Raw genomic sequence first — 14,955 nt, 5'->3', positions numbered from 1 at the left:
ATATGTTACAATAATTTAAAAAAATATTTACGACAGTCTTTTTATACAATAGTGTCTAGAAAGATCGTGATTATTTTTAATATAATTTTATATCGTTATTTAACCACATTTTTAATCGTTTGCAAGTCTATAATTATCTTATAATTTATAGCTTGGTCTTTCGGTGATACTTTTCATCAATAAGGTACTAAAAGCTACAATATAGAATTAATAATACATTACTAATAAACTATATCAATGAGCGAAAAAATCTAAAGAAAAAGCTGCAGAAAGTTTATTATAATGAATGTGGAATTTTAATTTGTTCTTATTGTTCTACCTACCAAGCAAAATATTATTCTTAAGATAAGAAGGACTAGAGTTACCAGAAGTCTCACGACTATAACATAATACTTTCAATATTCCTTTAGTAGGATATATTTGGAATAATACCTGTTTTAATGAAAGGTAAAAAAAATCAACCACTGTTTGTTATCGATTCTAGATTCTACGAGTAATCCAATACGCCACACATGCATTAAGCTTGTAGGTATATCATTTTCAGTCCAAAACCACCAATTATAAATCTTTCTTTTGATAATATCTCCACAAAACTTCTACAGACATAACTTATTTTGAATATGGATTGTCGTTAGATGGATTGTCGTTACTAAAGATTTGGTAACAAAAATGAAGACAAACTGCGAAAATCCAATAAGATTGTTATTATAATAAATATGTCGTCACATAGATTTTTGACAAGTGATTATATTCTGCAGTTGTTGAATTAATAATAGACCTTAGCTTATAAGTTATGATATTGTCTTTTGAAAATTATTTTTTCATATGGGACATTTAGTAATAGAGATATAAGAGGAGGTAACAAATAAGATGATACTTTAATATATTATCTAAAATCAATTTGTTAGAAAACATTTCAGGTTATAGACGATACTTTCACAGAACTATATAAAAATATTAAGCTTCTCCCTACCTTATATTGATTATTATTACACCGATAAAAATTAACAAAACCATCTTTCACTTTATCTACCAAACTATTCGTTTAGGTCAAAACAACGAATTTTGATAGGATACCACTTTAATTACCATACTTGTTTTCACATCAAAAATGTGGTTTCACATTTTTACTACTCAGGATATAGTAAAATTAAGTTTTCCGTAAAGCTGGATATGTTTATTTCAAATAAAGAATGTTTAAAAATACAGTAGACTCTCGATAACTCGAATCCCGTTAAGTAGTAATTCTGTAAGTTACAAAAAATTGTCATTCCTTTTTGCTGAGCCTCTAAATACTTAATTAGACTTAGTAACTGGAAAAAATAGAATTTCCTAGTAGGTATTTATAATATATATATATAGACTCCATAGTCGAAGTTAGTAAAATATAATGATATCTATATATATCTACACTAATACTACTACTACATAATTTGTTTCAATAAATATCTATCATAAATCTTGCGTTCATTTAAATGTGACTTTACAATTAGAAAAAAATGTACATAGAAATTATGCTTCTCTAGGTCAAAGTGTTAAGATTTAAATGCTTTATACATCAAAATTTTTGTTAAACTCATTGATTTGCTAAATTTCTAGCATTTCCCTTGAAATTCGAGGTATTAATATTCCACTGTATAATCTAATAATGACTATATTTCTAATACGCTTCAAGGAAGTGTCTATTACAATAGATCATGTTAGCATATTATTTTAGTCATTAACTAAATAGTGAGTAAAACAGCACCCTTAGTCGATAATTGAGTATCGTTAAGGAACCCTGTAAAGAAATATTGTCTACCCACTTGCCAATGTAGCCATAGAGAAGAAATTAACATAAAGAGGTTAATGTAGTCAGTCCATGATAATTATGACTTGAATAACGCTAAATAAATTATCTACATACAAATTAATTTCATGAAAATTTCTTATTTACATTATTTGCTAATTGTGCATCTCATATCAATAAAGTTGAAGTGGAAACAAAGGGATATAAATATTTGTTTAGAGATATATAGCGGTATGACGAAAATATGATGACTTTTAACGGTATCATACCTTAACATTTCGACTTTCTTTAAACTATAAAAAGAAGTTTCTTCAATAATACTATATTCTTTTGAGTTAAGTTACTAATTAAGTTAAGAGCTTTAATTTAAAATTTCGCAATCAATCAGATTAAATTATTTTTATTATTTTTTTTAATTTTATAAATAATTACTTTATTCGTTATCAATATAGAAAATGACTTAACAAATTTTTACCTACAGCACACTTTTCGTATATTAAATAAACATCAAAATAATAAGATTAGAAATCTTAATATTGCATGTACTTGTAGTTTATAGATAATATTTTTAAATTTCATAAGATCTTGCAAAATAGTTTTTTTTTATATAAATATCTTGCATAATTCTGAGCTTAGCGTTATCAATTTTCGCATAATAAAATTATATCCAAAACTTAATTTACCGGTTGAGGCTATGTAGTCGTTATGTATATAGTATCTCGGAAAGCAACTTCTCAAAATTGTTACCATAAAGTGACTTTTTCAGAAATTGTGATTTCTATAGAAGTTTCAGTTTTATGGCATTTGTCGGAAGTTTTAAAAGCCCTCTATATTCTTTGTGGTATATAAAATGTGATGGTTTAGCCTATTCTTCTATTTTCTCTGTGAACATTTTGACGTAATTAATATGAAACTAAAAGGTTAAAAGGTCAAGTATACCTGGTTCAGCGTTTGATTTATTTTTAATATGGATTATGTCTGAGACAAGAACAAATTTACTCATTGAGCATTAGTGATCTAAAATTCAAATAAATATATGGCGAGAACTTGTAATATTGCTTATTATTTTCAATATTATTAGATATTAAATTGTTTTTAGCTTTAAATAATGAATTTATTAATTTTGATTTTAATTTCAATTTATGAACCTTAATTAAACAAAATAAATGTTGAGAGTTCTTAAAATCTATGAAAAAGAAAGATCATTACTTTTATCAAAACTATTTATTAAATTTTTACCGAAAAATATTTTACAGTTTTATTATACCTATCACTACTAACAGTGAGACTAATTGGTTTAAATATGGATATATAGTAGTTACCATCTACATATGTTGATGGTTTACTCACAACCTCATCTGGTGTATATGGTCTTTGTAATGTATTGCCACTATATTTTTCGAAATTATTTTGACAAGTTAACTTGAAACTCACGTCAAAGGATAGGTTTCCGAGAGTTCAGATTACAAATCCGATACCATATTTACATTCATATGGTTGTTACTATTGTAAATAGAGAAAAGTTGAATTTAGTCATCTTACATTTGCGGAGTTCATATAAAAATATATGTATACAAAATTTCTATATTGATTCGTAACAATAATTGAAAAAACTTTAAGCGGAGTATTATAAATAAATAGAATTTGGGTGAATAACTGTGAGTTAACACCTTTAAAAGTTACTTGGTTTAAGATAAAAGCTATTATGAAGAAACAAAAATACCGATGTTTTACTATTCTTATCTTTTATTTAAACGAAAATATATTACAGAAATTTAACAGAAATACAGAAAAATAACAGAAATTTAATTTAAATGTATTTACAAAATTATTTTGTTTTTATTTTTTTTGATAAACTTACATTTATACCACCTTTAGCAACTAAAGGTACACCATAATTATCGATTTCAATTTCGGAAGGTTTTTCTCTTATTTTAATATCAAAATTTGTAATAATTTGAGCTAGGGCTACTTTGGCATTTAATTTACCCATGCGTTGAGCTAAAAAAATTAAAAATATATTAAAGTTTAGTACTTACATACATATAAATTTCAAAAAAAAAACTCATTACTACTTACCAATGCAATGACGAGGTCCTTCGCCGAAAGGCATATAAGCGACAGGATTGTAGTTCATATTTTCTTCTAGAAACCGTTCTGGATCATATCGCAATGGATCAGGAAAATACTCTGGATCACGATGTATACCAAATAGAGAAATAATTATTCCAGTTCCTTTTTTAATGACCATTTTTGAATTTGGTATTTGATAATCTTCTGTACACTCACGATTTAATATGGGTAATCCAGGATATTTACGTACAGTTTCTAAAAATAATTTTTATCATAATAACTACTAACTACTAATATTTTTGCTGTTAGTGAAATGTACCCATAACACACAAATCTAAGAATTTCATATCCTGTACACATTCATAACTCAGTTTGCCTTCATACTTCGCTAAGGTCTCCTCTACTTCCTTTTTAGCTTTTGCTAAGAGTTCTGGATATTGTGATAGTTCGTAAATTGTAAAAGAAACTGCAGATGCTGTTGTATCAAAACCAGCCACATAAAACAGGAACAATTGCGCGGCTATCATTTCCACAGACATGGACTTAAAAGCATCTGTGTAATAAATTCTGTTCAGTTTGTGTTTTACAACAACATTTAAAAATAATTAAATTAACCTGCTGTTGTTTCAACGGACCATTCATTATCGTCTGTACTTATCTTGCCAGTATTGCGGAGTTGTAGTAATAATTGAAGCATATCTCGACGAATAACATTATTATTTTCTCTATATTCAATAGTCTTACGTACAATTTGCTTCATTGTTTCTGGTGCTTCCTCAGTCCAACCCAACATTACAAAGAACTTTTCTAAACTGAATTTTCAATTAATTTTAAAATTTATAATCAATTGTGTACATTCCTCAGTACTTACTTTGGATATAGAAATTGGCAAGTACTTCGAAGCACAGCTTTTAATGTCGGTTCATTGGCTTTATGGCTTACACTAAGGAACAAATTATTCGGGTCTTCAAAACTATTTGTCTCTAAACCAAATATAACTGAAGCAATTATATCAACAGCATAGCTATAAAAAAACTATTGTTGTTAGTTTCTCACAAAAATTAAATAAAATCTTACGTTGAAAAAATTTCTTTTAACTCCACTTCAGCAGATCCATTATCAGGTAAAGTGTTGTTCAAATGATTAATCATTCTATATGATGTTTCTTCTATGGTACTTGTTCAATAAGGCGTTTCTTATTGAAACTGAATCGACACTTGAATCGATTCAGTGTTGCTTATGATTAGGAATCTGGCACTTGAACCAGTTCCTATTGCAAGGTCTGAATTTGGCACTTAAACCAACTTCAGGTGGATTCAAACAATAACAATATTTTTTGAGCAACTAGGCACTTGAACCTATTTGCAATTGAGTTTTAATAAGCACTTGAACTAATTAAAACGCAAGGGCTGTTCTGTATTGAATGAATGAATTTATTACAAAATATTGTGTTTTTATACAAAATGCTTAACACTAAGCTTATGGTAAAAGAGCAAATGCACCTAGTTCCCACGATTTGTTATCCGATGGACTTTGAACATTCAAGGCCAAGGGCACTCGTGGAAAATATGTGCATTTCCTATGCTTATACAATTAGATGCAGTCAGCAAGCTGGTATATGTATTTTGCCATATACCAACTTGCTTCACAAATTTGGTGACTTAAATGTGTTATCACTTGTGCCATGCGCCAACTCATATTGCACCTGTGGGAACAACAGAATTGTCGCAGCGGCTTGCCTATTGCTGCAACTCACAACGAACACACGATAAAAGAAAACGAACATGATGCCTATCAACCTTGCACAGTGGCGTGTGAAGATCATCATGTTACGTCTGGCACGCTGACAGCGTGCGAATATTTAGTTGTGAGAGCCAGCAACATTGCTAAAATATTTGATAACACAACTAAACCCAACAACCAAAACAACATAAAACACTAATTTAAAATACTTATTTATACATATACTGAATACAATAATACAAATAATACAAATATTAATACAAATACAATGCAAATAATTATTTTAATTGATATTTATTTATACTAAAAATTAATATAAGCTTAACATTTATGTCCAAATTGGACATTCTGCCCCCGTTGACGCCAGTCAATCCTCTTCTGCTACTTCGACCTCGGACATTGCATGTTGCTGTTGAGTTTTGCTCGTTTTCTAGGCTTTTCTTCATCACATCTACCAAGTTGCATCATGGGGGTTGAACAATCTTCCGACAATAATGGTGCTAGCCGATGTATTGGACGCTTCCAAATCCCGTTTTTCGTTTTGACATCTACAACTCTGATTCTTCCATCATTACCGGAATAGCATTTGATGATTCTGCCCAGAGGCCATTGAAGCGGAGGAGCGTTGTCTTCTTGAATGATTACCAGCATTCCTTCTTTGACGTCAGGTGATTGGTCCTTCCATTTAGTGCGACACTGTAGCTCATTAAGATACTCCTTTGACCATCTTGACCAGAACTCGTTTTTTAGATGATTCACCAGCTTCCACCTGGTTAAAAGCGATTGTTTGGTTGTAGTTTCTGACCTACTTGGAAGGGCTGTTAGCGGTTCTCCTATTAAGAAGTGTCCTGGTGTGAGGGCAGCCGGGTCATTTGGGTCTGATGACAACGGTGTTATTGGTCTGGAGTTCAGCATACTTTCAATTTGGGTTACCACTGTTTCCAATTCCTCGTAAGTGAGTGACACGTTGCCAATAGTTCGCACCAATAGATATTTAGCTGATTTGACAGCAGCTTCCCATAATCCTCCGAAATGTGGTGCTCTCGGAGGTATAAAATGAAAAACAATTCCTTGAGCTGAACAGGATCTTATTATGTTGTTTTGAGCATTTGTGCTGTGAATGCTTTCAGCTAACTCGTTCATTTGATTTTTAGCGCCCACAAAATTAGTAGCGTTGTCACAATATAAGTTCTGACATCGACCTCTTCTTGACGTAAACCGGTTCAAAGCGCCTAAGAATGCATCTGTGGTGAGATCACTAACCACTTCCAAATGTACTGCCTTCGTGGAGAAGCAGCAAAACACTGCGATGTACGCTTTGCATGGTCTTTTGCCTCTAATTTTGTGGTGTATCCATATGGGACCACAGAAGTCCACACCTGCGTTGAAAAAAGGTCTTTGAGCTTGGACTCTGTCAGCTGGTAGATTGCCCATGATTTGTTTGAACATGTGTGGGCGTACTCGAGTGCATTGTACACAATGTTGCACAATGGATCGAGCCATAATCTTGCCTTTTATTGGCCAAAATCGCTGCCTGCACTGGGCTAATAATGTTTGCGGTCCGCAGTGAAGTCCCTTCTCATGTAAATGTTTCATTATGAGCTTAGCTATTGGATCGTTATATGGCAGCAGCATGGGGTGTTTGGCATCGTAGGTAAGATGTGTTGACGTCAATCGACCTCCAACCCCGATGACGCCACTATCATCGATAAATGGAGAAAGTCCGTGGAGACTACTGCTTCCCTTTAGATCCCTTTTCTTTAAGAGTTGATGTCGTTCTTCATTGAAATCACTTAGCTGTATGGCTTTTATAATTATGAGTAATGACTCATCCAGTTCTAATGGTGTCAAATTGATGTCGTTGTGCTTGCTCTTATTACGTAACCCTTTGATGAATCTCAACACATAGCCAAGAATTCGTTGCAACCTTATGAATGAGTTTCCATGCCTTATCGTATAAATCATTTTGATTAGTTCATCATCATGTGAAATTGTAAGCACATGTACCTTCCTTTTGACTTCCGCTTGTATATGGTCGGATGTTATCAATTCCTGACGGAATGGTTGGGGCCAGCATTCTTGATTTCCATGAAGGAAAAGTGGCCCATAAAACCACATTGCATTCTTCTGAATGTAAATTGGATCTACACCTCTGGATAATAGATCAGCTGGATTTTGTTTAGTATTGACATGCCTCCACTGTTCCTTTAGTGTTAATTGCTGAATCTTACTGATACGATGAGCAACGAAAGTTTGGAATGTTGATGGTTCTGAATTGATCCAATGCAATGTTATCTCAGAATCAGTCCACATAAATATCGGATGATGTTCATATTCCAAATCCTTTTTTACCTTTACTACCAATTGTGCTCCTAGTAAAGCCGCACATAACTCAAGTCTTGGTATTGTCTGCGTTTTTAATGGAGCGACGCGTGATTTTGAACAAAGTAACTGAACTGAGATAGTTCGATCAGTCATTTCGGCTCTGATGTAAATGGCAGCTCCATAGGCCCTTTCGGAGGCATCAGTAAATACATGAATCTGAGTATTCCTTGGTTGTTTATGATGACATATATGTCGTGGAATCTTCACATTGTTTATTTCACATAAGCTCTGACGAAAATGGGTCCATTGAGTATGCATTTCAGCAGGCAGAGCTTCATCCCACGAAAGTTTTAACTGCCACAATCTTTGAACAAATATTTTCGCCTTCACTACTACGGGAGCCATTAATCCAAGTGGATCAAAAATGTGCGCCAACTCGGAACTTACGGTCCTCTTTGTTATTTTGCTGTGTATAGGTCCGTTAGTTTTTATTGAAAACTGATCAGATTTTGGTAGCCAGATAAGGCCTAGAGTTTTTACTGTCTTATGTGACTCACTGCTGACATCGAGATCAACTTCTTGATCTTCTGGAGCGAGTCCTTGAAGTAATTGGGCATTATTTGCGCACCACTTGCGAGGTTTGAAACCAGCTGTCGCCAATATTTTAATAAGTTGATCCTTTGTTGCAATTGCCTCCGTGAGACTGTCTGAGCCATTTAAACCGTCATCGACATAAAAATCCTTGCTGAGTGTAGCGGAACCAAGCGGAAATTTAACGGCATGCTCTCTGGCCAGGGTTTGTAGACACTTAGTTGCCAGATACGGCGCTGCTCTTGTGCCATACGTTACCGTTTTTAATTTGTAATAGCACAAGTTTTCCTCTGGTGACTCTCGCCAGATAATGATTTGAAGATATTCATTTCTTGGATCAATTAGTATCTGCCGATACATCTTTTCTGTTGTAAAAACGAAGCGTGGTTTCCTGAAACGCAGTAAAATGGATGAGAGTTCGGTTTGCACGACTGGACCATTATGCATGATATCATTGAGTGAGACTCCGGTTGATGTTCTTGCAGATGCATCAAACACCACTCGAAGCTTTGTTGTAGTACTATCTGCCTTGATTACACAATGATGTGGCAAAATGTAATGTGGATGCATTATATCATCCTGATTGATTTTTTCCATGTGGCCGAGATGTTCATACTCTCGCATGAAGTCAACGTACATCTTCTTTAGTTCAGAATTCTTCAACAGCCGACGTTCAAGACTAAAAAATCGATTCATCGACATCTGCATGGATTCACCAAGAACAGTTGTATCCTCCTTAAATGGTAGTTTCACGACAAATCGCCCTTCATGATTGTGGTGAGTATTTTGAGCAAAAGATTCTTCACATTTCTTTTCTGCATCAGTGAATTTGTCATCCGTTTGATTGATTTCCTCCAATTGCCAGAATTTAGTAAGTATATTATCCAATGCTTCGTCGTCAGCTTCGCTGCACATGCCACAGGTAAGTAATTTTTGATTACCGTTGCTAACTTTGCCACTGCATATCCATCCGAAAACCGTGTTCTGAAGTGCAGGTAGACCCTCACCTATTTTGATTTGACCAATCGATAAAAAGCTGTGATAGAATTCTGCTCCAATTAATAAGTCAATTTGATTTGGATTCGCGAAGTCTGGATCAGCCAATTTTATATTTTGAGGAATTGACCAACCAGAAGTGTCCAGACACTGTGTTGGTTGGGCTGAGATAATTCGAGGCATCACGAATGCGTTGATATTTACATTGAAATCATTAATTCGAGACTGAATTTTTGTTGTCACACTGTATTTTGTGTCCCTTTTGCTTCTACCAATTCCTTCTATCCATAACGGTGATGAGTGTAACTGCAATTTTAATTTTCTTGCCAGTTTTTCTGTGATTAAGTTTATTTGTGATCCAGAATCGAGTATTGCTCTGCACTCAATGAAATCACCATCAAACGTAGCTATTTTCATATTAACTGTACTAAGAAGAACGTATCCCTTATTTTGTGTTAATGCTGTGATTACAGTAGAAGGTTGATGACCAGGTTTCTCAACCAATGAATCTGATTTGACATTGATCGATTTGTGTGTTGTCTTGGAAGACTCTGATAAGTGCAACAACGAATTGTGGTTCTTGCTGCACTTGTTGCACCGGGAACTTTTGCATTCTGCTGCCCTATGGCCTGTACGTAAGCAGTTCAAGCACAGTCTAAGTTTTTGTACTGTCTTGATACGACCTTGTGGTGTTGATTGCAAGAATGTTTTGCAATAATATATCGGATGTGATCCATTATTACAGATCTTACAGGTTGATATATTTGCCTTTCCCATCGTTGTGGCAAGGGTTTTTGCTGAGCATGGCTTCTCCCTATAACCAATCGCCTCTAAGGACTGGAATCGTGATTCCAGGAAAATCATGAACTCCTTAATCGACTGAATCTCTCTTGGATGAGTCAGCGACTGTTCATACAAAATGCGAGTCTGCTTATCTAGTTTGAGGAGCAAACTATGAAGCAGTAGCGGCGACCATGAATCAGTTTCGAGTCCCACATTCTTCAGTGCCAGCAATCCTTCAAAAGTAACATCATGGAGTGTCCTTATTTCTGTCGCTGAAGGATTGGTTGATATTATTGGTTGATTTAGAATTCTTTGAATGATTGTTGCTACAATAATTCTTTTGTTGTGATATCGTTCTTGTAGCAAATTCCATGCCGTTTGATAATTCTCGTTGGTTATTGACAGGTGTCGGACTAAACCTTCTGCTTCTCCTGTTAAACTACCTTTGAGATACCACATTTTTTGAGCGTTAGAAAGCTGCTGCTTGTGAATCATTTCGGTGAACAAATCATAGAATTGACACCACTTCAAATAATCGCCATCGAATTTTGGTATTGTTACCTTAGGCAGTGATATCCCAGCGCTGTCTGGTTTACTGATTCCTTGTTGTAATTGTTCATTATTTGCTTTCATTGAAGCTAACGAAATTAAAGTTGACTGAACCAATTCTTCTATTTCGAGATACTCATCGAGTTTATATCCCACTGTAGTCGGATTGTTGGTGTACTCCCAAATTTCAAAATTAATGGATTCAATCTCATTCCATAGCTTCTCAATTCTTCCCATATTCACTTCATAAAAGGATTTCATCTGAACGCCTGTTTGACGATTGATGCCTGCTATGAGTCGCTTCAGTGATACACAAATTGCACCTTGCTTGTGTATCATTCTTGTTATACTTGTGCTATATTGTCCTTCCCTCGGTGACGGCATCGGTTGACGTGCTGTCGTTGCTGACTCCTTTGAGGAAGGTGTTGGAGGTATTTTGGTTGATAATTCATTTTCGAAAATCTGCTCATATTTTTCAAATAATTCTTTGATTTCTTGAAAGTAGTTGCTGGTAAAATATGCAACGCTCGTATCCAAATCTGGCAAATTCCTGATTTGTGTGTCGTTATGGTCAAATTGTTCCCATAATTCGTTGAGTCGCCTAATACGCTCTTCATAGTATCGAGGGGATGTCTTCCTCTCTTTTGAGTCCTTTTTGAAGTTAGTGATCAGTTGTTGGATTTGTTTTCCCAATTCTGATTGTTTGGCAATCAATTCTGCCATGACTTCCATGGTTGTAAATACAGCAATAATACCCTTCTGAGCAGGTTCACTGGATTGATGATAACGTGGTCCTTCTGAGCAGGTTCACTGGATTGATGAAAACGTGATCCTTCTGAGCAGGTTCACAGGATTGATGAAAACGTGATCCTTACGGTGAATCACGTCGGGGTCACCAAAAATGTTCAATAAGTCGTTTCTTATTGAAACTGAATCGACACTTGAATCGATTCAGTGTTGCTTATGATTAGGAATCTGGCACTTGAACCAGTTCCTATTGCAAGGTCTGAATTTGGCACTTAAAAAACCAACTTCAGGTGGATTCAAACAATAACAATATTTTTTGAGCAACTAGGCACTTGAACCTATTTGCAATTGAGTTTTAATAAGCACTTGAACTAATTAAAACGCAAGGGCTGTTCTGTATTGAATGAATGATTTATTACAAAATATTGTGTTTTTATACAAAATGCTTAACACTAAGCTTATGGTAAAAGAGCAAATGCACCTAGTTCCCACGATTTGTTATCCGATGGACTTTGAACATTCAAGGCCAAGGACACTCGTGGAAAATATGTGCATTTCCTATGCTTATACAATTTGATGCAGTCAGCAAGCTGGTATATGTATTTTGCCATATACCAACTTGCTTCACAAATTTGGTGACTTAAATGTGTTATCACTTGTGCCATGCGCCAACTCATATTGCACCTGTGGGAACAACAGAATTGTCGCAGCGGCTTGCCTATTGCTGCAACTCACAACGAACACACGATCAAAGAAAACGAACATGATGCCTATCAACCTTGCACAGTGGCGTGTGAAGATCATCATGTTACGTCTGGCACGCTGATAGCGTGCGAATATTTAGTTGTGAGAGCCAGCAACATTGCTAAAATATTTGATAACACAATTAAATCCAACAACCAAAACAACATAAGACACTAATTTAACATACTTATTTATACATATACTGAATACAATAATACAAATAATACAAATATTAATACAAATAATTATTTTAATTGATATTTATTTATACTAAAAATTAATATAAGCTTAACATTTATGTCCAAATTGGACAATTATCATGATTTATTTTATTGAAAAATATATCAATTGGTTTTTTATTTGTGACAGAATGTATTGTTTTGTTGTACTGTTGAACAGCTCTGAAGATAGATTCAACGTCACTTATTAAATTATATTCTTGCTTAATGCATCTTGTAATTTCTATTATTGTAGAATGAACCCTTTCAATCTGACCATTAGTAGTGCTATGCCTTGGGTCGTAGTGATATACCTGAATGTTTAATCTTTGCATTAAAGATTTAAATTGAGCTGTTGTAAAACCTGGCTCATTATCTCAAGTTATTTTCTTAATATCAGGAAAGTTTTGCAAAAATTTATAATACTTTTTCATCAAGTTTACTTTTGTCGTCAATTAATTTGACTACTAAATATTTCGAGTATGCGTCAACGCATGTGAGAAACTTTAATTTTTGGGCGAAAAAAATGTCTATATGAATCTGCTCCCCCTCTTTCTTAGGAATTGGAGCCTCGCCAATTGGTGCTTTTTGCGGATGCCTGTCGTATTTGTTCTTATTACAAATTTCACAATTTCTAACAAATTGTTTGAAATGATCATTCATTTTAGGCCAATAATAATTGCCTTGAATTTGTTTCACATTTTCCTTATACTTGCGGTGTGCGCGAATATGAGTTTGTTCTACTATGGCTGCCTGATCATCAAGATTGACTATATCAATTGGAAATAGTTTTGTATATACGAATTTAGTATTGAAATTGTTTAGTAACATATTTTTAATTTCATAAAGATCCTCTATAGTACAATGAATTGCTGTTGTTATTTTCTGTTGTAAATAATCTTTTAATATAGTAAGTAAATTTTCAGGAGTATCATACTCAATAATATGTTTAATTCTTCCAAATGTCGTTTTTGATTCATGGATAGTAAATGAGGCTTTGCTCAATAGGATTTGTTGTTTAAATTGATTAAGGGGTTTCATTGTTTCTTGAATGATGTTGTTATCACTACTTTCAGCTGAGTGCTGAGTATTTATAGAGGAAGATTCTTCCGAAATGTGATTTAAGTATTGCCTTGAAAGTGCATCAGCTACTACATTGGTAGCTCCTGGTTTATAAATTATTTTTGGGGCAAATTCCTCAATAAATGAGTGCCATCTTTTCATTTTAGCATTGGGGTTGCGGGTAGATACCGCAAAAGTTAAGGGTTGATGATCGGTATGTATTTCCAAATCGGAAACTCCGTAAAGATAATTTCTTAATGTCTTTAAAGACCATACTATAGCGTAAAGCTCTTTTTCATTGGTAGCATAATTTTGCTCTGTAGAATTTAATGTTTTAGAAATAAATGTGATTGGTTTGCCTTCTTGGCTTAATACTGCGCCGATTGCTATGTTAGAAGCATCGGTAGTGAGAATAAATTTTTTATTGAAATGTGGTTGTGCCAGTTCTACTTCGTTTGATAATAAGTTTTTCAATTTAACTGCTGCATTAATTGCATCTTCATTTAAATTGATTTTTATTTTTTTTGACATGTGTTGTGAAACTTTTCCATTTTCACCAGATAAGTATTTAGTAAGTGGTTTAGTTATTGACGCGTAGTCTTTTACAAATTTTCTATAATAACCTGTCATTCCTAAAAAACTTCTTAATTGACGTAATGTCTGAGGAATAGGAAAATTGCTTATTGTGTCGATCTTTTTTGGATCGGTTTTAATTATATTATAGGAGACTATATATCCTAAGAATTCAACTTCTTGTTGATAAAATTTAGATTTTTCGAGTGAAATTTTCATGTTGGCATCTTTTAGGGTTTTTATTATTTTTTGTAAATGAATCTCATGATCCTCTAAGGAATTTGAATATACTATAATGTCGTCTATATAGACATGACAAATTTTTCCGATATATTCTCGTAATATATCATCCATTGCTCTTTGAAAAATGCTAGGAGCATTTTTTAACCCAAATGGTAGTCTAAAATATTCGTATTTACCATTATTTATTGAGAAAGCTGTTTTCTCAATGTCTTCTTCTTTCATTAAAATTTGATGGAATCCCGATTCCAAGTCTATTGTAGAGAAATATGATGCTTTTCCTAAATTGGAAAGAATAACATTGGTATCAGGTATTGGATACCTATCCGAAATTGTTTGTTCATTTAATTTCTTGAAGTCAATCACCATTCTTAGTTTTGGTGTTCCATTTCTTTCTATTCCTTTTTTTGGTACAACTCAAACGGGTGAGCTGTATGGACTCTTACTTTGACGAATTATACCGTCTTTTAGCATTTTTTTAATTTCAACATTTATAAAGTCATTCACAGATAGTGGATATGG

At 33.7% G+C, this 14,955-nt stretch overlaps 1 protein-coding gene across 1 annotated transcript; it reads right to left on the bottom strand.

The window, feature by feature from the left end:
• Positions 1 to 3,617: 3,617 nt before the first annotated feature.
• Positions 3,618 to 11,581, bottom strand: LOC119688766. The gene is made up of 7 exons (XM_038103435.1): positions 5,997 to 11,581; positions 4,940 to 5,038; positions 4,734 to 4,886; positions 4,478 to 4,674; positions 4,182 to 4,415; positions 3,869 to 4,117; positions 3,618 to 3,790 (listed from the first exon to the last, which is right to left on the bottom strand). Exons 1-7 carry the CDS (start codon positions 11,579 to 11,581, stop codon positions 3,618 to 3,620), a joined length of 6,690 nt encoding a protein of 2,229 aa, XP_037959363.1.
• Positions 11,582 to 14,955: the final 3,374 nt, after the last annotated feature.

The sequence above is a fragment of the Teleopsis dalmanni genome, chromosome X (assembly GCF_002237135.1).
Source record: "Teleopsis dalmanni isolate 2A chromosome X, ASM223713v2, whole genome shotgun sequence".
NCBI classification, from domain to species: Eukaryota; Metazoa; Arthropoda; class Insecta; order Diptera; family Diopsidae; genus Teleopsis; species Teleopsis dalmanni.
Note: the sequence above shows the minus strand (reverse complement) of the source record. Positions and strands in the feature narration are given on the sequence as shown.

Excerpts from the sequence above, each read along its gene's own strand:
- LOC119688766 (XM_038103435.1), bottom strand. The coding sequence starts at position 11,581 with ATGGAAGTCATGGCAGAATTGATTGCCAAACAATCAGAATTGGGAAAA. Across the intron at positions 5,039-5,996 it reads AGCAACATGCAATGTCCGAG|TACCATAGAAGAAACATCAT; the intron begins GTCGAAGTAGCA and ends TTATTGAACAAG. Across the intron at positions 4,887-4,939 it reads TTAAAAGAAATTTTTTCAAC|CTATGCTGTTGATATAATTG; the intron begins GTAAGATTTTAT and ends GTTTTTTTATAG.